The sequence below is a fragment of the Falco naumanni genome, chromosome 2 (assembly GCF_017639655.2).
Source record: "Falco naumanni isolate bFalNau1 chromosome 2, bFalNau1.pat, whole genome shotgun sequence".
NCBI classification, from domain to species: domain Eukaryota; kingdom Metazoa; phylum Chordata; class Aves; order Falconiformes; family Falconidae; genus Falco; species Falco naumanni.
This window is the reverse complement of record NC_054055.1, coordinates 21,463,928-21,487,000: the sequence shown is the minus strand read 5'-3', so window position 1 is coordinate 21,487,000 and position 23,073 is coordinate 21,463,928. Positions and strand designations below refer to the sequence as shown.

Genomic DNA, 23,073 nt, shown 5'->3' with positions numbered 1-23,073 from the left:
ACATGAGTAGAAACATCTAGAATCTTCATTTTAGATGTAGTTTGTCATCAGTTCTTGAAAGACAACCACCATTTGAAGACACAAGTGAGTTAAGTAATAATTACATTCCATTTCTTAGTAGGCAGGTACACTACCCCAGTTTGGATGTCTGCTAGCAATTACTGCAAGTGCCCTGCACGCAACCTGCCCCCTCCTGGGAGTTTGACTACCCAAGGCCAGCTTGGGAAAAGCAGAGCTGATGGCCTCAGAAAAAGCTGTCATAAAGACAGTCAAAAGCCTCAGCAAGGGCCACCTCTCGTCCCCTGGGAGCTACTTTTAAACAGAGGCTGTCTCACAGGGCCTTGCCCCAGCTACAGCCCCACATGCATCCCCAGCTCTGTCTGCACAGCCACTGCCCCGCTGATGCGGGTGAATGCACCCCAACCTGGCCTCAGCCCAGCCCCATGGAGCTGCCTGATCCCAGCACTGGCGACTGCCCCCCAGCTCCCCTGGCCAGCAACGTCACTGACATGGAAACTGCACTATGTTCTCAGTGTTGTAGATATTCTTTCCAAATAATAACTGACAGTGTTTGACGGGACAGAATAAGAAGCTTGTAACACTGGTATCTGTGTTCAGTCTTGTATACCAAAGGACTTAGCTGCCCTGGGCTTCTATAATGATGCACATCAGAAGTACCAGCTGCTTTTTATATCTATTTAATTTAATGAGGGAATATACAGGTGGTGTAAGCATTCCATAACGATGAACAATGTAAAGGTCATTGGGGAGTGCATATTCACCCTTCTTCATAATACAAATTAACCAGTAAAATTAAAAGGCAAAAAATCTTATGGCAAGAAAAGGATTTGATGTTTAATTTATACAGAATGTAATTACTGTCTCCAATTGACTATTGTAACCAGTGACGGCTTGGGTCAAAGCAAGAAATGTTTACCATGGGCATTTCTGTCCAATATGAGGGTTTCCATATTCTCCTGAAGTGCACTACTGTCACTCTCAGAGCTTGCCAAGATTTTAGCCTTCTTACCAATTTCAGTGCTCCTATTGTAAGTATCTCCCAGCAGTGCATGACTTAAAAAGCACATATTTAAACTCTGCAATAAGCAAAGCCTCAAAAGACATATTTCAAGATACCTCTTTTCCAGGATCCCAAACCTGCTCAGTACAATACAGCCTTATCACTAGTTACAGTGTCCCTAAAGCAGCTGGGAAGAGCTCAGGAAGACTCCCCTTTGCCACCCTCATGCCCTCTGTGAAGGGGAATTCACTCTCTTAAACCAGCCCTTCGCATATGTGATCCAAAGGGAAAAGCGGTGAGTTAAAAAGAGAAAGAAAATGGTGAAGCTAATTGTACTACAATCAATTCTTCGCCACCTCAGAATCATTGAGGATTTTCACACCACAGATGTAAGCAAGAACAATTTCCAAGCTAAGCTTCACTTGTGACAGCAGTAGGAAACTGCAGCAGGAAACTGCAGCTCAGGCACTGGCAATTAGCTTCCTAAAATTCCCAGTTTCTTCAGTTTTAACCTAAGCAGTATCTGACCAGAGGAGCGAATTTGTATATCAATTATAGAACTTAACTTGGTTTCTCTCAGACCAATTTTAAACACAGAATGTCATTAACAAAGCAAAAAACCAACATATATTATTCTTCTGTTGTCAGCAGTTCAGGGACTCTTACACATACCCATGTGTCCACAGGTATCTGGATTCTCCAGCCATCACCAATAAACTGCATCGGGGCAGCATAACTGCCACTGTATGGCCATCAGGGTGTTTGAAATCCATTACAATCTAAAAAGAAACAAAACCAGCCACCATGAAAGAGCACGACTTACAGAGCTTCATATACATGCCAGGCATTCTCAAGTCATAGCTTTATTTGCCTTTTCAATGTGTTCATCAGAACATTGTCATGAAACACATACGTTATTTCCTAGGGATGCAAAAGCCTCTAGGTCTCTGTCCTTAAGATCTCTCCTTTTCAGCACTGTGTTTGAAAGTCTGAGGCAGTCACACATATATGCGTATATATAATTAAATTACTAAAAATATTTTTTTTTCTTTTTACAATAATAACTTTCTTCGTGAGAACACAGTAGCACCATTTAACCTCTGTGTGTACCTGTGAGGTAGAAAAGGACTACTATCCCTCAACTAAAGGCAACTGCACAAGAGTAGAAGAGGGCTCACCTGCTGTAATTCAGGCATCCGAAAGTTAGGTATCTGGGCTATGGCAGTCAGCTACTGCCTTTTTGTGAACTCTATGCAGAGAGAGACAAGTATCTCCACAGAGTGATTCATCCTAGTCTAAAAAAATAGAACTAGGTGATGTGGAATGACCCTATGCCCTCTAGAAATGTCTATCCATTCACAGCAGATTGAGCAGAGCAGTTAAATCAGAGTTAGATACGTAACATTTACATAACCAGCATCAGGTGAGAGAAATAATTTCCAACCTGCCTACATTCTTGGAGGTTTGCAGCACAAGCACATGCGGTCTCCCAAGATCCTAACTAACATGCCAACTCCCAGACCATTCTTTTTATTATTTGCCACCTGGCTTCTAGCCATGGCAATATATACAGGTAATGCTTTCAGCTTTATTCCAATTTCACAGCCCAGATGGCAGTGCTACATTTTGCTTCTGCTTGGGGTAGGAATGTTATCCTTTTACATTTCCCAAGCGAGAGAAACTCCTGCTGTGGAAAATAAGGAGCAGGTCATTTAAACAAGCCAAATGAGTTACAGCAGGCTTACCAAAAAAGAGAAGTGGTCAAAAACTATCTAAGTCGGTGGTTCCAGCTACACTGCAGAATTAGCACCACGGAAGTGCTGCCACTTGATTTGTAATCTACTAAGTACGCAATTTAAAAGCATACTTACTACAGTATGCCAGATTGAAACAAATTAAGTAGTTTTGCTTCTGCATACAGATGCATTTAACAAAGAGAAAACAGTGGTGCAATGATCAGTCATTCAGCACAAAAAAACCAGCAAGACAGAGACTGAGTAAGTAAGACTTTTAAACACTACAAATTACCACTTACAACATTTACTGTTTAATGTTGTGCACAGCGGAGCAAACTAAAATGGCATTTACGTTTTTAGGAAAATTTATTTACGCAGTAGTACCACCCACAAAGAGTGACACAGCTTTTCCTGTTGAACTAACTAAATTTAAGGCAAGAAATGATGGGTGAAACAGTAGGGCTGAAAGGGGAAGAGAGAGATGAGGGCACAGGAATAAAGCCTACCTATAAGCTCTGATTAATGATTATGAAACATTTAAACTGCTACACAAATAGAGGAATGGCAGCTAATGTACTCCTTCCCTTGCACTTAGCAATTTCTTTTAGGTATCTTCCAAGAAGCATGGGGTGAAGAAGGAGAAAACACAGAGGCTTTATAGATCTGATGGGGAAGCTGTCCCATAAAGTATGACTAGGTGCAAGCCTCTGTAAAAAGATGTAGCTATCTGGCAAGGCAAAGATACCAGGGGATAACTAATCAGGACCAGCAAGTAAGGAAAGGAAAAGCATGTAAAGAAGTTGGGGGGGAGGTGGGGGTGTGCAGTGTGTGTGAGAAGTGGTTGGGTGACGTGTGGAATATCTCACCCTGTCGTTTGCACCTCTGGCCTACTGCTGTTGGGGGACAGGTGTGAGAGGACAAGATAAAGTCTGGGTTCTTCAGAAGTATGGCAGAAAAAACTCAACATGAGACTATCCAGATTCCTTCCTAGAGGCTCAGTTACCCCACTGCCCTCTTTCTGGGTCTATCGGAGATGATGTTCAAGAGCCGCACTTTCTCCAAGAGTCAATGAGGAGGCATCTATGGTGTTCCCTACGCCTCCAGTTCCCATCTCCCTCCAGGGCCTGAAAGACGACCTTGCTCCCTTTTATTTCTGTGCAGCAGGCTGGGGATTCTATATGAAGCAGCAGGAAACAGTTCCTCCAGCTCTCTGCCTTCTCTGTTGCTTTACTTCATGCATCTCCAGTTCCTTTTCCCCCACCAACTGTATGGTTCCAGAGTCTCCTCACAGAAGATGCTCTTCAAATGCTGTACTGTTAACAACTGTGCATCCAAACCAGCAGAGGTTCAGCGCGATCTATAACAGATAGCACATTGGGGATGACAGGCCATAAAACTATCCTGGTAGCTGGATTTTCAGGCAAAACTAGCAGGAAAATAGACAGTAAAAGAGAAGGGCATGTCCTCCCTGGCTGAATTTCAGCTACGCTAGGCCAACAAGCAATATGTGAAATAATTTCTGATGGTGCAGAATTTGAGACTGAAAAGCAGGACATTATCTATGTAACATCTGTCAAGTCTATTCCTCACCAGCACAGGATCCCAGCCCTATCCCTGCTCCCTACTTTCCTGTGGAGGAAAAGCTTCTGTACTATGATGTCACACTGCATGGTTGCTTCCCTTCTAAATACATTTCATCCTTATGACAAGCCGTGATAATTTAGGGAGGAAAATATAAATAAAGGATTAATTTACTTGCAATGGGCAATGTCATTAAGTAATTAGCAGTAATGAGAAGAGTCAAAAATCCAAATCCAAAAGTGACTTCTGCTTATGAAGCAGGGAACCTCAGCTAGAATATATTAAAATTTTGCAGTTTATCTGTTTATCTATTAACAACAAATCTGACATTGCAATTCAGACAATCAAATGTGAAGAACCCACTGTGAACACCTTAAGAAAATTAGCGCAATTCCCACATTTTATTCCTTTATCTATAATAACTGCACTTGATTGCTTAAAAAAAAAAAGCAAGCAAGAATACTTCTATCCCTTGTTTACAGTACAGTAAGAACATTTAACCCAGAAAGGTTTTTGAAGAACTCTGCTCTTATCTCTGACAAGCCTATTTCTGACTGAAGTAGATAACATTCCCACACTCCTATATGTGTCTTTATTCTAGGAGAACATTCTAAATTGTCACTGTCACACACACAAGATTAACGCATTTGGTCCTCTTTTTAATTTACTAAGGATTCACAATCAATAAAGCAACTCTGCCACTGCTGAATCTATCTGCTTCATGACAGCTTTGCTCCACAGAAGCTATTTCCAATTACTATTTTCGTTTTTACCCTTTTTCTTTTAGATGGCAGTCAATAAAGATCAAATTTCCAGCTAGCCCACAGCACATCATTCAGGGATTACATTCAAAAAATAAAGATAGCAGATGCTTTCATCTTCTACAGCTTCCACCTTCTTTATTTGTACTATGGAAAAAGTGTCTCTATACCAAAAAAACTTAAAAGAAACAAGCATCTAGTAATACCTACTTGTGGTTTTAAATAACTTGTGATGCCAGGTTATTTGAGAGCATTCATAATGAAGGAGCATATGAAGCAGTAAACAGCTTTCAAGGATGGCTAAACATCAAAGCAAAGGGACACCCACATGACAAATATTGCTCCTGTGGCATAAAACACAGCTAGATGCAAAACCCAGAAGAGAATCCAAGAAGAATCCAAAGAAAAGAAAAAGGGAAGACAGTATGGGGTTTTTAACTCCTCAGGGAATGAGAAGTCTGCACCACCTGTCAATTCAATGGTACTGCACTTCATGAAAGAGCAGGAGGATCAAGGTGAACGACCAGTCTATCAAATAAGTAATGATCCAAAAGCAAAACAGAAATAATGCAACACGGCTATAAGGCCAATGTCGATAAGGATTTCACTGCTACAGTATGAAACACCACCACTTTTTCTAAGCTTTGTCTCTGATGCAATTTGTATTTGATGTTAATAGACCACCTTAGACAAAACATACTCTAGAGCTAAAAAAAACCCACAGTGTGCAACGTCTCTGACATTATTTACTGAATTTACAGAGAGAAAATGCACATTATCAACCTACAGTTTGCCACATGTGAAACAGATGAAAAAGAATGCCTACTTCAAAGGCAGCGGAGAGGTTTAAAGCCCACACGCAGAGCTTGAACAACAGTGGGGCTCCATCACAGGACTGAGGCAATCAATTAATAATACACAGTGCCTTTCACTGCAAAAAACATTCTACATTCCAAAATTTGGACCTCAGAAAAATGCTGGATTTTAACAGGAAAGAGAATGGGATTATCTTCTCCGAATAATCCAAGTCATAGGAAATCTGTCTTATGTAACCTATGCTGATATTTACATCCTGTATCATGGTCTCTAGCCGTACTTCAGAAAATGAGTGCAATGCTGACAATCATGATGATGAAATATTTCAGTACTGCCTACCTCAAAAACCTTTCAGTACATGCATAGGCCTGCCCTATATCAGATTTACTCCAAAGCCTGTTCATCTGCTTACACAATATCGTGATGGCTAGTCAAATGCTTAATATACTTACTAGGTTTTCTTTCTTCAAAAATTGTATTCCGTTTTCTATCCATGCAATGCACTATTATCTTCCTAAATTTTCTGTGTCATTTTTAAGTATCTATATATTTCTTCCTCTTAATTGCAGTCTAGCATATGAAAGTTTAAAACCTATTTCAATATATGGACAATACTTCCATCTTTTCTCTCTGAGGTCTCACCTTGTGATTTTCTTGGTAACTCCGAAGAGGAGAGTGCATCATCCACTGAACACCACACCAGTATCTCTCTAGCTATTATGTACGCTAATGACTCAATTATACAAATTCTCATGTTGTGTGTACTCTGTTCACAAGAGGAAGAAAACTACTGCAATTACCAAGCTAAGTCCTCTTGGGTGAAGGAGCTTCCAATCCTTTGCAGGCCTTGTAGCTGGCTGGAATATACAGCTAGCTGCAATATACACCATTCCCCTTTTGTACCTGGGGATGCATCTCTTGAGGTTCACCAATGCTAAGTTATCAGTCACTCCACTATCTGGATGCCGGCTCCTTACGGTATCCAACAAGGCAGCTGCTCTACCCAGCTTCAGCAGAGGTTGGGATGCTGGTGACGCTTCTGGAAGCATCACACCAACTTCTGACTGCCGCTGTTCCCACTCCAAGGGCTCTCCCTGTTGCTACAAAATTTTATGGTTCACTTATACATCTTCTCAAGCTGACTGACCCTCCTTTGTTTCAAAAGCCTCTTTGTAAATCCAGGGTTACTGTTTAATCTTGCTGATTGAACAGCCAGACTAAAAGGAAGAACAGAACAAACCTAATCAATTAAAGACTACCTATCAAATATTCAAGTTTCTGCTAATTCTAAAAGTATCAAGTTTCTTTTGTACGTCAGGACACTACCTGTGGCCTTTGTACCTTCCCAGATCACTACCTGTGTAAAAACTCAATGTTGAATATCAGACTTTTGAACCCTGCAGTAAAAAGCAATAGTCACATTACCACTGCTTCCTCTTGTCACCACAGGTATAATTTTTTCCTTTCCAGAAAAGGCTATCCAATCCCAGCATATGACCTTGATGTTCTTTTGTGAATCCAGAGACAAAGACTCAGTCAAGTTCTCAACAACATCCAGTTTATTCAATTTTGCTAACATTCCATTTTCATCCTTTAATAAATTGCCTCCCTAGCTCTTAGCTTAAAATCTTTTCGGACACAGAATGCAAGAGGCTAATGCTGTTAGTCTTCATTTAATATTTTTTTTAATTGACTTAGCCTCCTCTGCAATATTTTCCATTCTTTCAGTCATATTTCTTCCCTCACATCTGTGTGTACTGCTACACTGACATACAGGGAACTGCATCCACCTACACCAGGGCAGAACATGCCCTAAATGCATGAAATCATTCATTTTCCTTTCCAAAGGAAAGGAAACTTCCAAAATTTTGCAGAACTTGCTCTCTAACAGAGTACAGTTCAGTGGAAGAACACAAGAAGACTCTTACACATCCTGATCCTAGTGGCCTCCAGAGGGCTCAATCTATTCAAGATATGAAGCCCAGACATCACAAGAAAGCACTTCTGCATCCTCAAACACATCTCTTCTGACTTGCACTTAATATATTAGTCTATGTCCTGAAAGCAAATAATCCATGTTTAGATGTCTAATGCTGTATCAAACATGATCTGACATTTACAGGAATCTGGCATGCACATCTACGTACATGGTGTTGTGGCGTATCTGTAATTCTTTCACACATTAACAACTTGCAAGTTCAAGAAAATTGCAATATTTAAGTAGAAAAGGAAACACTTCAGGGTTCAAAAAAAGTGTATCACCTCTTTAAATCATTTATCATTTACAAATATCTGTGGAAACACACATGTTTATCAGTTATTTCCATGTTACCAAGATTGCAGATACCTGCACCAGGACTCTCTTCGGCCATAATTTTATTTCCATGCCATCCTACCTGTGTATTTATCATCCTGTCATTGACGACTGTAAGCTTTAATTGCAAGTTTTCTACAACAGAAGTGGTGTAAGGGACTGTGAATAAGGCCTCCACATAACACAAACAATAATTGATACAGGACAAACCAGGCCTTCATTGAGTAACACTGCCAAACATGGAATAAAACACCTATGGTCATCACATTCGTTTACAAGAAAGACAACCTGGAACGCTGACACTTAGGGTATATACTCACACCATGTACTAGTGGGGCACAGACCCACCAGCTGTTGTATAACAGCCCAAGTCCTTACACGTTCTGGGTATTTCAAGACATAGGTAAAATATGCTGCACGTTCATTATCCTGTATGGTGGAAAACTGTCTGCCCTCACTCTCTACAAATATTGGGGTTGTTCGTCAGACCTTAATCTCCTCTTCGAGTCTCAGCTTTCTGCTTATAATGCTTATAACGCTGTAAAGAAATCCAAGCTAACTGTAAATCATAGGGTGGGAATAGTCAATTCAGTTCAAGATTAAGACATCTACATTTGGGCATGGATTTTTAAGACTCCTATTAGGGAACTGAAACCTGTGAAACCAGACACTAGATGACTAGTTCAGTGTGAGCTGAATCACCCCCTAGGCTGGACTGACTCAACCCCCATTGATTATAAAAAAGCTCAGGCATACAGGGCACACAGACTTGTAAACACTAAAATTTCAGTATCTTAATCCTGAACTGAATGCCACTGACACCAAGTTATTTAATAAGGCACCCCAAGTATGGATTCAGCAGATGCATCAACTCTGTTTAAAACAGTCCTGCCTTAATTAAAACCTCTTTCTGCATTATCATCACTATAATCTTGCCCTCTATGTACAGAGAGAGGAGTACGGAAACAGTCCAGTGCCAAGTATCTATAATTCAAAAGGATGAAATGTTGATTTTACTCAGTTTGAGTTTGAAACAAACGTCAACCAGCCCTTCTCACAACTCCCTGTAACAACCATCTCAGAGACCATTACAGTACCAGAGAATTGCCAGACTACAAGACATGCAAATTGTGCCTGCCTAAACATTCTTGCATCATACCTCACAAGAGCTGACAAGACACAGTTCATAAATCTATTACTACAGAAACTACCACATGGCCTGTTTCTTAATTCTCTACATCTTCACTGTAAAAGCAAAATCTACTGAGGAACAAAGATCTGTGCATGAATTCACAGAAATGCCTTAAATACATAAGAAAAAGTCATTCCTTAGCAGATAAAAGCATATATCTCGCTCTCAAAAAAAAAAGAAGAAAAAAAAAGGAAAACAAACACAAAAAACCAAACAAAGAAGGAACAAAAGCCATCTTCTTGGTTAATGACATCTCCTAGAGCCATGAAGTGTAATTCAAAACACAGCATGACACAAAGATTCCTTTGTAATCATTTGAAGAAAACCACTTTATCAACCCATGCAATTGCTATGCTTCACCCCACAGAAGCATCACACATCTGATATATATGTATTATTTTAAAGAAGGTAAAACAATCAAATAGGAAAAACACATTTTGAAGTTTAAATAGGTGGTACTCCAACAATGCTTATCTTCACCACAAGCAACCTCATCTTTTTCTTCTCTCACTCCCTCAATCTGCTTCATTAGCCCAATAAGCGTCTTCACATAATGCAGCCAAAATTTATACGAAAGGGCTCTACCAGGGCCTCAGCATCTGGCCCTGAATTTACAATGCCTTACATGAACGTGCAGTGCAGAGAGAGGTACGCGATAACAGAGGAAAAGGAACAAGAACACCTTACAAGGAATTAAGTGTCCAGTTTCCACTGCTTTCAGCTGCACCATCAACCCTGGTTTGTTCCAACCACTCTTCTGTTGCCCCAGCAAACAGACCAGAGCTTCACCTGCAGTGCCCCTGCACTGTACCAAGAGGCTGCCTGCCTACTTGCTTCTCCACTAAGAAGCACCACACCTCTTCCCCTAGCCTTGAATCAGAATCTTTCTGTCAAGCGTATCAGCATCACAAGTTTGACAGCTCTGGCTCCAGCATGCTTTTAACCACTCTAAATTGCCAGTTCCTCAGTGAAAATTTCCAGAGTCAACTCTACTGGAAGAGCTCTGTGGAGAAACTCCTCCTGAAACACTCAACATAACTGGAAAGAAAAACAGAAACAGAACATTGCAGCATGCGAAATGCTCACATTTGTAAAGGTATTATAAAAGCAGACAGACTTCAAACCCCATCTGCTACACTTAGTGGTAATATAAAAGCCCAGTTTCGAAGCTGAGAGAGACAATACATCACAGCAGGAACTAAACAGGTTAAGTTTGTTTCTTTGCTTATAGGCTACTTGTGGTTATTATTATTGACTGACAACTACTCAGTTCTACATGAAATTTTCCACAGTCTTAAAATAGGCCCCTGCAACAATAGAGATGACATCACTGGCTAATGAAATTAGATTTCTTTATTGAATTCCAGAACCAAAGTACAGCTGAAATACAACAGCTAAAGATAACTATTTTTTAATGCGCCAGAGTTCAGTCTGTTTGCTGTTAATTTGTGACAGACACCAGGATTCTATTTCATGTATCAAGTATTGATCTTCTAAAAATAATATGGGGAACAGAAATAACTTCCACTGATAAGCGTCTTGAAGAAATTAAAAATTCTTTTAAAAAAAATAATGAAAGTAACTACGCAAACAACAATACAACTTGAAAAACCAGTTGAACCGTGTTTCAAAAGCGACAATCTAAAATATGACCTAAAAATCATTTCAGCTGTAAAAGTATTAATTGAAAAGTAAATTTAAACACTCTGTCAGTTTTATTCTATTACAATGATCACATTTTTCACAGGAATAAACAGCAACAACTTCATATTTAACAGTTCATTCATCTCAACACCACTGAAAAGTATATCACAGTGAAGGGTACAATTGGGCAGGGGGAAGTGAAGTGGAACAAGAGGAAAAAAAATTTTAGTTTTAAAAAGAGCAATTATCACCAATCATAATCTAACTTTTTCCCAAGATTTGTATCTATCTACATATTTTCTACCACATGAAAACCCGTTAGAAATCTCTAGCAATAGCAAGACACTTTTTAGAGCGTACGTTTGCTTCCACTGAAAAATTTAATATCTGTATTTGTGAGTCACAGTAAAGCTGTAACAGCCAGACGTCTGAGAATTGGAAATGGAACAATGCTGCCTCAGCATACAAAATAAGCACATTACAGAAACAGCAAATAGCCTGGAGACAACAGGTCCTGTTAAAACTAAATCAATTTGGTAAAGGAATTATGCAGAATTTTTCCTTCATTATTTAACAGCCATGACCAGAGTCAGAAAATTGTAATCTCCTACTGCAGACTTCTAAACGAAACTAAACTTCTAAATTCTAAAATTAAACTTCTAAACTAAAAACACTTCAGAAAGTGCTTCACTCACCGTAGGATTTTGGTGTGTTTGTGAGAAAACTAATTGGAACTATATGACATTTTTCATAGCATTTCTCCATGTGATATTGAGTAGATTTAATTTTCAAATTCTTCCTAATTGCTATTTCTTTTCTCCCCCTTTCCACATTCACCTCAGATGCACTGGTGATGCAACTGCCCAGCGGAGTTCAGGAGATAAGAACATTCTTCCCACGTCCCTTTCTCAACACCAACAACTCAAAGAAAACACAGGATGCTAAAAAGAGCAACCAACTGACTAGGAAGAAAGCAGAAAGCAAAGTGGTACAAACCAGGACGAGCTGCAGCTCTGCTTCCCCCTCAGCAGCCAAAATAGTGGACCACATGCCAGAAACATAAAACTGCTACACAGAATGGAGTAAGGCAACTTCCCACCATAGCAGACCCAGGAGAAACGTCTCAGCAAGTCACAGCATATTCTGCAGATCAGAGATCCCACAGCAATTAAACTACAGGCTGCCCTTCCTTCCTCTGCACTGAAGTAGGATTCTAGCCAATTTAAGACTTATTAGGCCTTGCATAGTGGGGAACAGCTTTATGGAAAGGCACAGAAGATAGCAAGCTTCTTTCCTCTGTGGAAAAGAAGGCAGGCTGGTATGAATCCAACTAAAAGGAGACAGGAGATAAAAGATTTCCAGAGCTATTTTCCCAGTACTGACCCACTGGTAGTAAATGCCAGACCTCTGAGACTCACCACAGGGACAACTTATGCAAAGAGGCAGCTGGAAACTATAACGTCTCACCAATACAAAAGGGGAGAAGGGAAAAAAAAAAAAGAAGTATTTTTACATACAGAACTTTAAAATGTAGACTCTGTCATAGCTTAGCTTTGATTTTGTTCCTCCCAAGTAGCTGAGAAGGTAGGGAAGAAGGTAAGTTCTCCACGCTGCTGTCTTGTTTCTCAACAAATTACTGCCACACAGCTTCTAGAGAAATAAAGTATCTTTGTTCTGAAGGCAATTCAGTCCAAAGCTCTTGTTCTAGCATCTCACTGCAAATCAAGATTCATTAGCAAATTCCTACAGCACTTGAGAAACAAATGCTTGCCTGCATTAGTTGCACACACTGAGTGACTTGCTGTTATTACCTTTGGCTAAAACAGGAGTTAGCCTATAAACAACCAAGGCTGTGGAAGGAGGCAATTAGGTATTGCAGGACAGGCTCTCTCTGAACAATTTACATGAAATCTGAGCTTTCAAGACCCTTACAAAGGTTAAAAAAACTGATCAGGTGGAATCATCAGCAGGACACACTGAAATTGTGAACAGAATCCTGTATGCAAATGGAGGAGAGACACACAGCACAGAAATAAAAGCTCAGAACAGTATGTTTACCTTTCCCAGAAAAGACAGTAAGACTGTTATAAATATTCCCATGAAGGGCTGCAGGCTTTGTTGTTTATCTCAGAGGGCGCAACTCAATGTTCAATCACACCAACAGAAAGCTCTCCCTTGATTCAGATGGGTCTTGTATCTGATCCAAGCTCAATGACAGTACATTATGGTATGACACAGACAGAAACACTTAGGACATTTATACAGAGTAAATTCAAAGAGGAGAGACAGATTTATGACACCTCATGCATTTAACTTGCAGTGCTCAGGATGCCTTTTACATGGAGCTCTTCAGTAGTTTTCAAAAATGAAATACCACTTCAAATGGCACAAAACAACTAAATCTGGTATACAGCTATAAATATAGTCCCTTAGGTTCCATTTAAATGATACAGAAACCACCGCAAATCATTATTCTTCAAGAACTGATAAAATCCATGACTACTGTCCTGGTTTCAGCTGGGATAGAGTTAATTTTCTTCTTAGTAGTTAGTACAGTGCTGTGTTTTGGCTGTGATGTGAGAACAATGTTGATAGCACACTGATGTTTTTAGTTATTGCTGGGTGATGTTTATACTAAATCAAGGACTTTTCAGTTCCTTGGGCCCTGCAAGCCAGAGGGCTGGAGGGGCATGGGACATTGGGAGGGGGCACAGCCAGGACAGCTGACCCAAGCTGGCCAAAGAGGTATTCCATACCATATGACATCATGCTGAGTATATAAACTGGGGGAAGAAGAAGGAAGGGGGGGACATGTGGCATTACGGCGTTTGTCTTCCCGAGTAACCGTTACCCATGATGGAGCCCTGCTCTCCTGGGGATGGCTGAGCACCTGCCCGCCCAGGGAAGTGGGGAATGAATTCCTTGCTTTGCTTTGCTTGCGTGCGCGGCTTTTGCTTTACCTATGAAATTGCTCTTATCTCAACCCTCGAGTTTTACATTCCGTTCCAATCCTCCTCCCGACCCCTCTGGGTGGCGGGGAGTGAGCAAGCAGCTGCGTAGCGCTTGGTTGCCAGCCGGGGTTAAACCACAACTATATAAAGGGTACAGCTCAAGAAACATGTCTTACGTACCTGAAAAGCACACTGTGGAGCTTCAGCAAACCCAGAAGGCTCACTTGAACAAAAATCTGAACTCAGCATTAGGTTGTAGTGATTAAAATTTTAATGCCTTCCACTTGGTTTAAGAGACATTTTGGTTCTACCTATCCAATCTCTTTTTAAATATTGACCACTATTACTACTATTTCACCTACCACAACCATGCTACTAGTATGGACAGAGAAAAAAAACCAAAAACACTTTGGTATAGCCACTACCAGAGTAATTCCTTAAATAGATAAAGACACTTGCTGCCTTTCCTTAAAAGAAAAAGCATTGTAAGTGTAAACAGTAAATTAAACTGAAACAGCACCCAACCAATATAATAAAAATAAGAGGAGGACCACAAAGCTCCATAAAGCTGACACAACAGTATCAAGTGCCTGCCTACCTTGTTAGAGCTCATACAAAACATGAAATAGGCGCTAGCTGTCAAAGGCTAGGTACAATCTAGACTTCCTAAAGGCTTCTGATAAAATCTCCCAAGCAGCTATTACAGAAAAAGCTGCTGCCTGTTTGTTAACCAAGACAGATTAGAAATAGATCAACAAATAAGAAGCAAAAGTGCCAGGAAAATGGTCAATTATCAGCCTAAAAAATGAGTACTAGCAGTATACCTCATTCTATCAGTTCTAGGACAACCATCAGTCATATATATTTCAAAAGGACTGGTAGAGTTTTTCTTTGTGACATTGCTCTGCTTTCAAGGCTTCAGTGAGTCACGTTTTTCTTTATAGATGAAGGCACTCAATATCTGCAGGCTAGGAGATGATGAATATGTGTTCAGACGAACAGAAGTTAGGCAGAGGTCAAGGATGACCCACACAGGGTCCTGCTGTTAAACCCTGAGCCACAAATCTGACTCAAAACCTCAAAGCTTCCCTTTTGCAGACATTAGGTCAGGGGCCTAGCCAAAGCATCACAGCAGTTCAGTGTTTATACCAGCCTTCTGCCAGGCCAAGGCACGAGGACAGGAGGCAGAGTAAGGAATTCTAAGAAAAGCAGAAGCTAAGGAGAAGAGAGTGACAAGCCTGGGGCTTCCACAACAGGGCTGGATTTTAAGAAAACGGGACAGAACAACATAAATCATAGCACGGTGCCAACACAACACACCCTTTAGGAAAATTATGCCCTCTGGCATGGGGCAATGGGTATCCCACAGCAGTCTTGGACAGAACAGGGCAGAGCTGATGAGGAGACCACTGATGATGAGGATGACAGGGTGTCACTAACTGTTTACTGGGGCAAGATCTGCAGCAAGGAAGGAGAAATTCTTTTATGAAAGAATGGTTTGGGGTGGAAGGGACCTTCAAGATCATCTAGTTCCAAGCCCCCTGCCATGGGCAGGGACACCTCCCACCAGACCAGGTTGCCCACAGACCCATCCAGCCTGGCCTTGAGCACTGCCAGGGATGGGGCAGCCACAGCTGCTCTGGGCAACCTGTGCCAGTGCCTCACCGCGCTCACAGGAAATAATTTCTAATATCTCATCTAAACGTACCCTCTTTCAGTTTAAAGCCATTCCCCCTTGTCCTATCGCTACAGGCCCTACTAAAGAGTCTGTCCCTACCTTTCTTGTAAGTCCCCTTTAGATAATGGGAGGCTGCTATTAAGTCTCCCTGGAGCCTTTTCCTTAGGCTGAACAACCCCAACTCTCTCAGCCTGGCTTCACAGGACAAGTGGATCAGAGGTGATTCAGCCCTCTGATCGTTTTTGAGGCCCTCCTCTGGACTCGCTCCAAAAGGTCCATGTCCTTCCTGTGCTGAGCTGGATGCAGCTCTCCAGGTGGGTCTCATTAGAGCAGAGTAGAGGAGGAGAATCACCTCCCTTGACCTGCTGGTCACACTTCTTTTTGATGTGGCCCAGGATACAGTTGGCTTTCTGGGCTGTAAGTGCACGTTGTCAGGCCATTTTGAGCTATGGGCTGGATATACTCATAGCACTACTTAGCTTATTATAGAAACGATACCTCTATATTTCTAAAATTCTAATTAATCAAGGCTTACATGACGGCATCTGAAACGGCAAATTAGGAAAAGCAGAAAACCAGCAATCTCAATATTGATCAAGCTCCCACTGCAAACCTGCAAAAGGGAATTTGACGCAGGCTTTAACTAAGATTTCTGAGACAGCTGCAAACTTGTCCAGGCTCCTAAGATGAAATACTGTAAAATTACATATCTTTAGAGACACCAAATGGAGGCACTGAAAATAACACCTAACTCAAAACAGAAAATTCTCAATGGAAAGGACTGTTCCCTGTTTTGCAGTACTTTGTTCAAATTCATGGACACAGGAAATATGGTTTGCCATTAAGCTTAATAAAAATCACTCTGAACTAAATTTACTCCATTGCCTTTCTTCTCCTGCTATGACAACTTCTGAATTAAATAAAGTTGTATTCAATAACACAACACTGGAACTCATATTTATTAATATTTTCAGTGTATTAGCTCCTATAAAGAAAGGGTGAACATGGTGATTTATAAAATGCCATTACAAGCCTACAGGACATTCTAAAAGTCTCACTTTATTCTGCCGTTTCCCAAGAGATGTCAAAGAAATGGGTCAAAACCAGAAGTGATTAGTCCGAGACCCTCGCTTTTCCTGGAGTATCATGGGACAAAATATATCAAAAAATATATCAAATGTCTCACTGCTCTGCCTACATACTGTTCAGTGGTTTTTACAAAATAGGCAGTAGTACAGAGTAATAGTGAGATTTTTCTCCTTCAAATGAAGTTTAATCTGTCTTGTAAACTCCCCAAAACACAACATATTGCACCAACTAGAACAAAATTGAGCCACTTGGCTTCCCTGTGCCTCTTGACAAAGCTGTTTCATGTGACTGAAATAGGAAAGAGAATCTCACACCTACATTTCTGCCTCATTTCACAGAGGTGCAAGTACTTGGATTGCTGTAGATTATCTGATGCAAGATAAATGCAGCGTTGTGAAGAATCATGCCCTTATTTTCTTCTCAAGTTTATTGATATTTAAATGACACATGCCAGTAAGTATTCCCTTTTCAACAGAAATCAAGTTTACAAAAACAAATTAGACTCATAATGATTCCTCTTAACAAAACAGTACAAAGTGTTTTGTTACTGGATAAATTCATTCACTGCTGAGGAAAAGACTGATTCTCAAAAATGTGATCTAAGTTGCAAGGCATCACTGAAGATGGCAGTGACACAGAGTGCCGTTGCAGATGTGTTATTAGTGGAGTACCCCAGGGTACTGAAGATACTGAGGCCAACACTGTTTACCATCTCGTTAATGATCTGGACAATGGGGCAGAGTGCATCCTCAGCAAGTTTAGAGACAATACAAAACCAGGAGGAGCAGGTGACATACCAGATGGTTGTGCCAACATTGAGAGGGACCTCCTGGACAGACTGGAGAACTGGTGCAACAGGAACCTCATGAAATTCAAAGGGAAGTGCAAAGTCCTGCACCTGGTCAGGAATAACCACATGCATCACTATACACTAGGGGCTAATCAGCTAGAAAGCAGCTTTGCCCAAAAGGACCTTGGGGTCCTGGTAGACAAGAAGTTGAATGTGAGCCACCAAGGCACTCTTGCAGAAAAAAATGCCAACAGCCTCTTAGGTTACATTAGGAAGAGCACTGCCAGCAGGTCAAGGGAGGTGATCCTTCCTCTCTACTCAGCATTGGTGAGGATGCATCTAGAGTACTGTGTCCAGTACTGAGACTGGGCTTCCCACTACAAAAAATGTATGTGCTTACTGGAGCAAGTCCAGCACAGGGCTGTGAAGATGATTAAGGAGTATCTTCATATGAGGAGATGCTGAGAGAGCTGGGACAGATCAGCTTGGAGAAAAAAAAGCTCAGGCTCAGATAAGATGGCTCTTACCAATGTGTATAAATACCTGATGGGAGGGACTGAAGAAGAAGGAGCCAGACCCTTCCTAGTAGTGTCCACCAACAGGACAAGAGACAACAGGCACAATTTAAAACCCATGTGATTCCACCTGAACACAAGAAAACAGATATTTGTACTGTGACAGAGGTCAAATGCTGGAACAGGTTGCCCAGAGAGGTTCTACAGTCTCTATCTGCAGAGGTAATCAAAACACAACTGGACAGTCTTGGACAACCTGCTTCAGCTGACCCTGCTTAAGCAGGGGCATTGAACTAGATGACCTCGAGGTCCCTTCCAATCTAAACAATTCTGTGAATGCAGTAACTTTGAGAACCTGCACTGATAGCTAAGGCACTACACTAGGATGGCATTTATGTTTAAGTCCCCTGCTCTGCCACAGGCTTCTTTTTCATATGGCAAAGCATTTTAGTTACTAGAATACGCCTAACAGGTTCTGGAAGGACAAGCATACAAACAACTGAAAGAAAAGCTGTTTTCATGGGTTAGTATAAGAATAAACTACATGAGCCATCCTGCTTCTTTTCCTCCTCTGAAGCATCTGGGTAGCGAACTTCCAAAATAGGATAACAGAAACAGTTGGGTTGCAACATCTCTTTATGCCACTTGTTATTTAAACATATGCATTTAACGTTGAGAGAATAAAGAAAGGACAAGACATACGACTAGGTTTATGTACTTCCATTATGTTGCAGCCTAATTTATCTAGGTGGGGGAAAAAAAGTCACACTACAGAGAAAAGAGACAGATACCGAAGTTTGCCACTGTATATGCAACTCCAATTATTTATTATCAGAGTGTGTAAATTTTGTACATGGTAAGCTTTACTGGAAATAGAGTGGGGGGCTTCACTCCTAAAATAGCTAACTTGCATATTACTGCAACTGATACTTATATTTTAAAATCAGATGAAGAGCTAAGCGCACAAGAACACATTAAAGAAATCGTCAAAAGTTGTATAAGTACCAGAAAGAAAAGCCATTATATAATGCAGCATTTCATGGGCCAATGGCTTGTTTTACTACATGTGCTTTGATTGTCTGCACCTGGAAAACACATTAATGGCCCATTAGGAAAACGCACTGAAACTTGGGAGCCATCTAACAGACTGCATCCAATGCCTATGCCTGAAATATCTAGAAATGGCCCAAATTTGGCTGTTTCCCTGATTGAAATGTACACATTCCAATTTTTAACAGCACCATAATGCTCCAGGCAGTCCACTTCCCAGAAAGGTTTGTATTTCTCAGGTGATTAAAATCACTCTGCTTTTGGCCGTCTCTGAGACCATCACAGAGGTGTGCTGTAATATAATCTTCTAGAAATGCACTACCTATGGTGCCTCATCAACGAAGTAACAGAGCATCTGTGCTAGAGTCGGACTTTTAATTAAAATGGAAAGGGTAAGAAAGCCTGGGGCTGCAGACTAAGGCAGAATATGTAAAATTATATCACCAATACAGTTTTTACAAAGTAAACTAAAATAACCTTCTTTTTTTTTACAAGATCAAAATAGGAAGAGCTATAAGTGGGGCTATCTACTGATGCTGTACTGCTCTGAATGCCTAGCATCTATCAGAAAAATTAAACTTAGGACAGGTAAACTGCACAGATCAATTACAGCCCTTTTGCTAGAGAAAAGACATGGAAGAAACAGACGTTCCCATGTGCTACTTAGCATGGAGGTGTTGGCACTTTTAAAGACAACACCACAGTTGAACAGGGGAGAACATGCTATCTCTGAGACAAGGCTAAGCATAAAAGCCACATGAGAAAGTAGCCCCTAGACTGGGAGATTCCAAAACAATAGTAGGAATCCAACTGCCACTGTGCATACCACACAAACAACTAATGCCAGATGTTCCTACCCTAGAGTGGATGCCTTTGCAAATGGTGAACAAATATATCCATGGTAAGGCTGAGAGGACTGGCAATACCAGCACCCATTTTCAAGTGACCAAGAACACAGATGTGCCACTGCCACACATGTTGATGGAAAAAACTAACCTTCCTTAGACTCACTCCTAGTCCCAGGAGCTCCACTTCCACTACACAACTTGCAAAAGAGGAAGCTGATGCCAAAGCCCAGAGCATTGGCTCTGTCAGACATAAGAAAAGCTTCTAGGAGCTTCTCACAGAAGGACCCCTGTTGCCTTCCCTCTACCAAAACCTTGCCACGCAAATCCAATACATAAGGTCAAACCGCAAAGACTTGCTACAGTAGTGCTTCAGGCAGAGAAGATAACACTAAATTTGTAGAACATGGATGAGCACAGATGGACCAGATGAATCCAAATAGAGTAAAAGTAAAGACACTAATCAGAGCACCGAGACTAGATAATATGGACTGTTTTCTTGATATGTTGCATGACTTTGTGCTAGTCCACTGTTCTTCAATTTCTCTTCCCACTCTTTGTCTACATCAGCTGCGTATGTTGGAAGCTCATGAGATCAATGTCTACCTCTGCTTGCCTGACTAGCTCAGTAAGGTTCAAACACTGATTGAACCTTCTGCAGGTAATACATACACATTAGTCTACTGTAAAAGTACTGAATATAAAAATAACGGGAGGCTTATGCAGACCAGAGGGAACACGGAATGACAGTGAAAAATGGAAGCAGAAACACAAACAGGAGTGATACACTTTCTAAGATTAATAGAAAATGAAGGAAGGTCGATGGGAGAACTGGATGCTAAGATTTAAAAATAGGATATCACTGTCACTGAAGTCTTCCAGTGACAACATCTCAATGCAGTTACTTATTTAATCAGCATATCACATTACCTGACTTGCTTGATACTAAACTCAGGTAAGTATGAACAGACACCATGGAAAATCAAATTAACTTGTATTAAACAATACAAAACTGAAACTTCTCAGTAAAGCACATCAAAACACATACAAACAAGTTTACCTTGGCTCCTAAACTGAGAGAGATTATTTCATCCTCAAAAGCGGAATGTGTATCAATATGAGGAGGAATTCCTGCATAAAAAAAAAAAACAACAAAAGAGATCAGTATAGTAATAATAGAGTGCTATCTCTGTTAGCAAGCCCTATTTCCATGGATGTACGGTTGAACAAACAAAACATCATAAACAAGGGAGTTGCTGTCCAAAAGAATTCAGGACAGTTGTCTGATTTAACTATGCCTCTAATCTGGGCATGTAACACAAGCATCCTTTATAATGAGTGGAAATATCTAGAAGATAGTTCAGGGCACCCAAAGGCCTCACCCTATGAAAACTCCAAATGCCTCTTTGCTGCAGAGAGCAGTAGAAATCACTATGTTCTCCTCCTAGGCAGTTTAGCACTTCATGCAAACAGTTGTGCTGCATTAGGTGATTTGGGCCTTAGTTCATCCATGATCACGTATTTATCACTGTTCAGAGAGTAGTCATCCCAAATACTCCCTCTACTGCTAAGCAGATGACTGCTAAAGGTCTCTGCTTCAGAATTAGGACCTACTAGCACAAATGTTCCCAGCAGAACTCCACACACCATTGCTAGGCTAACCCCTGGGTAGTATATCTGTTGGTGCATGTATGAGTAAACACAAGGAGTTGAGAATTGCCGAAGGGACAGCAAATTTATTTTTTCTTTTAGATCTGCTAATTGGAAAGAAACTGCCATTCCCCACAGCTCGTGCCACATATTTTATCATCAAGTGCTGAAACAGCAGTGTGCATATCCCAGCAAGATCTCACTTCATGTGGGGAACTGCAGTCAACAGTGAAGCAAAGCCAGCAGACCACTTTGGAGAATGCAACCATGCCTTCCTTTGACACCACAACAGGCCCAGACAGATACAGTAAATCCTATGTGATCCAAACCAAACCATTTACAAAACCCTACCCAAGTTCATTTTGGACACTACCAAATTCCTAAGCCAAAAACATTTTCTCTTAACAGTCAGTCAGCCCTATAAAGCATCCTTATTATATGCCAGATTTTACTTTCAGATGCAAGTATTCTGAATTCCATTAGTTTCAGTGAAAGCGATACAAGTGTTTTATGAGGTCAGCATTTAACCAGATAGAAAAATCCGTTAAACTTGAAAACCAAGGACATGCATCTGTTTGTGCTCGCTTGTAACTTTTTGCCTCCGTATAAAGCACTGAAGCTCCGCCTTCAGATATGCCCTGAAATCAGTGCAATTCAATTCCCTGTACAACAGGGTAACATCAACTACTCCCTTCAGCATCACTCAGACATTTCAGTCAAGACCACAATGACCTGCTTACCTGCTGTTTATACTCCATATATGCAGCACATAGTAAGAGTCATCTAAGCATTCAAAAGTGGATGCTAACTTTCAAGTATAAATATACAACTTTAAACATTATTAGGACCCTGAATGAAAAAAGCACCCTCAAAAAGGAATTTATTCAATGTGTCTTAAATGTGGCTTCTACAGCTTAGATACCCCAAGTCATCAGTCACTTTCTAAAATCTCAAGTGTAATTTCCAATGACAATCTGGCTTGGAACACAGATACTAAAGTTATTAATTGGACTGCACTCTGTGCTTGCTAATATCCTAACAATTTGCTCTTAAAGGATATTTTGTTTAGATTTGGGTTGTGTTTTTTTTAAACAAACTGCTTCTATTCTTGATAGAAATCTAGAATTCTAACTAATATCCTCTGATGATCCAGCCAGAAGTACAAAACTGTACCAATTTAACAGATTGTCAGATACATAAACTAATAGGATCAGCTTTTCAGACCTTTGTTTGGCAGACACTGTCAGACATTAATTCTGAAAGAAAAGTTGTTGTCCTTCTCTTCCCAAGGAGACATGAGATACCCACTCTAGAAAGCAAGCCCGATTCTTAGCCTTGATGAAAGCGCAGCACATGATTTATTCCCTAGAAGTGTGATTAGAAACAATTTTTTCTTCAAATGTCTCCAGTTTGGGAAAGATTACAGTAACAGAGTAATTT

The 23,073-nt window shown here is 40.6% G+C and overlaps 1 protein-coding gene across 6 annotated transcripts in view; it reads right to left on the bottom strand.

The window, feature by feature from the left end:
• ALKBH8 (alkB homolog 8, tRNA methyltransferase) overlaps nt 1–23,073 on the bottom strand; it is a 49,469-nt gene that overhangs the window by 13,628 nt on the left and 12,768 nt on the right. For all 6 annotated transcript variants that reach the window (XM_040583567.1, XM_040583563.1, XM_040583564.1 and 3 more), the window contains exons 7-8: nt 21,044–21,114; nt 1,694–1,800 (exon numbers count right to left, since the gene is read on the bottom strand). In XM_040583567.1, the coding sequence (XP_040439501.1) occupies nt 1,694–1,800; nt 21,044–21,114 (178 nt within the window). The remainder of the gene's footprint in view (nt 1–1,693; nt 1,801–21,043; nt 21,115–23,073) is intronic.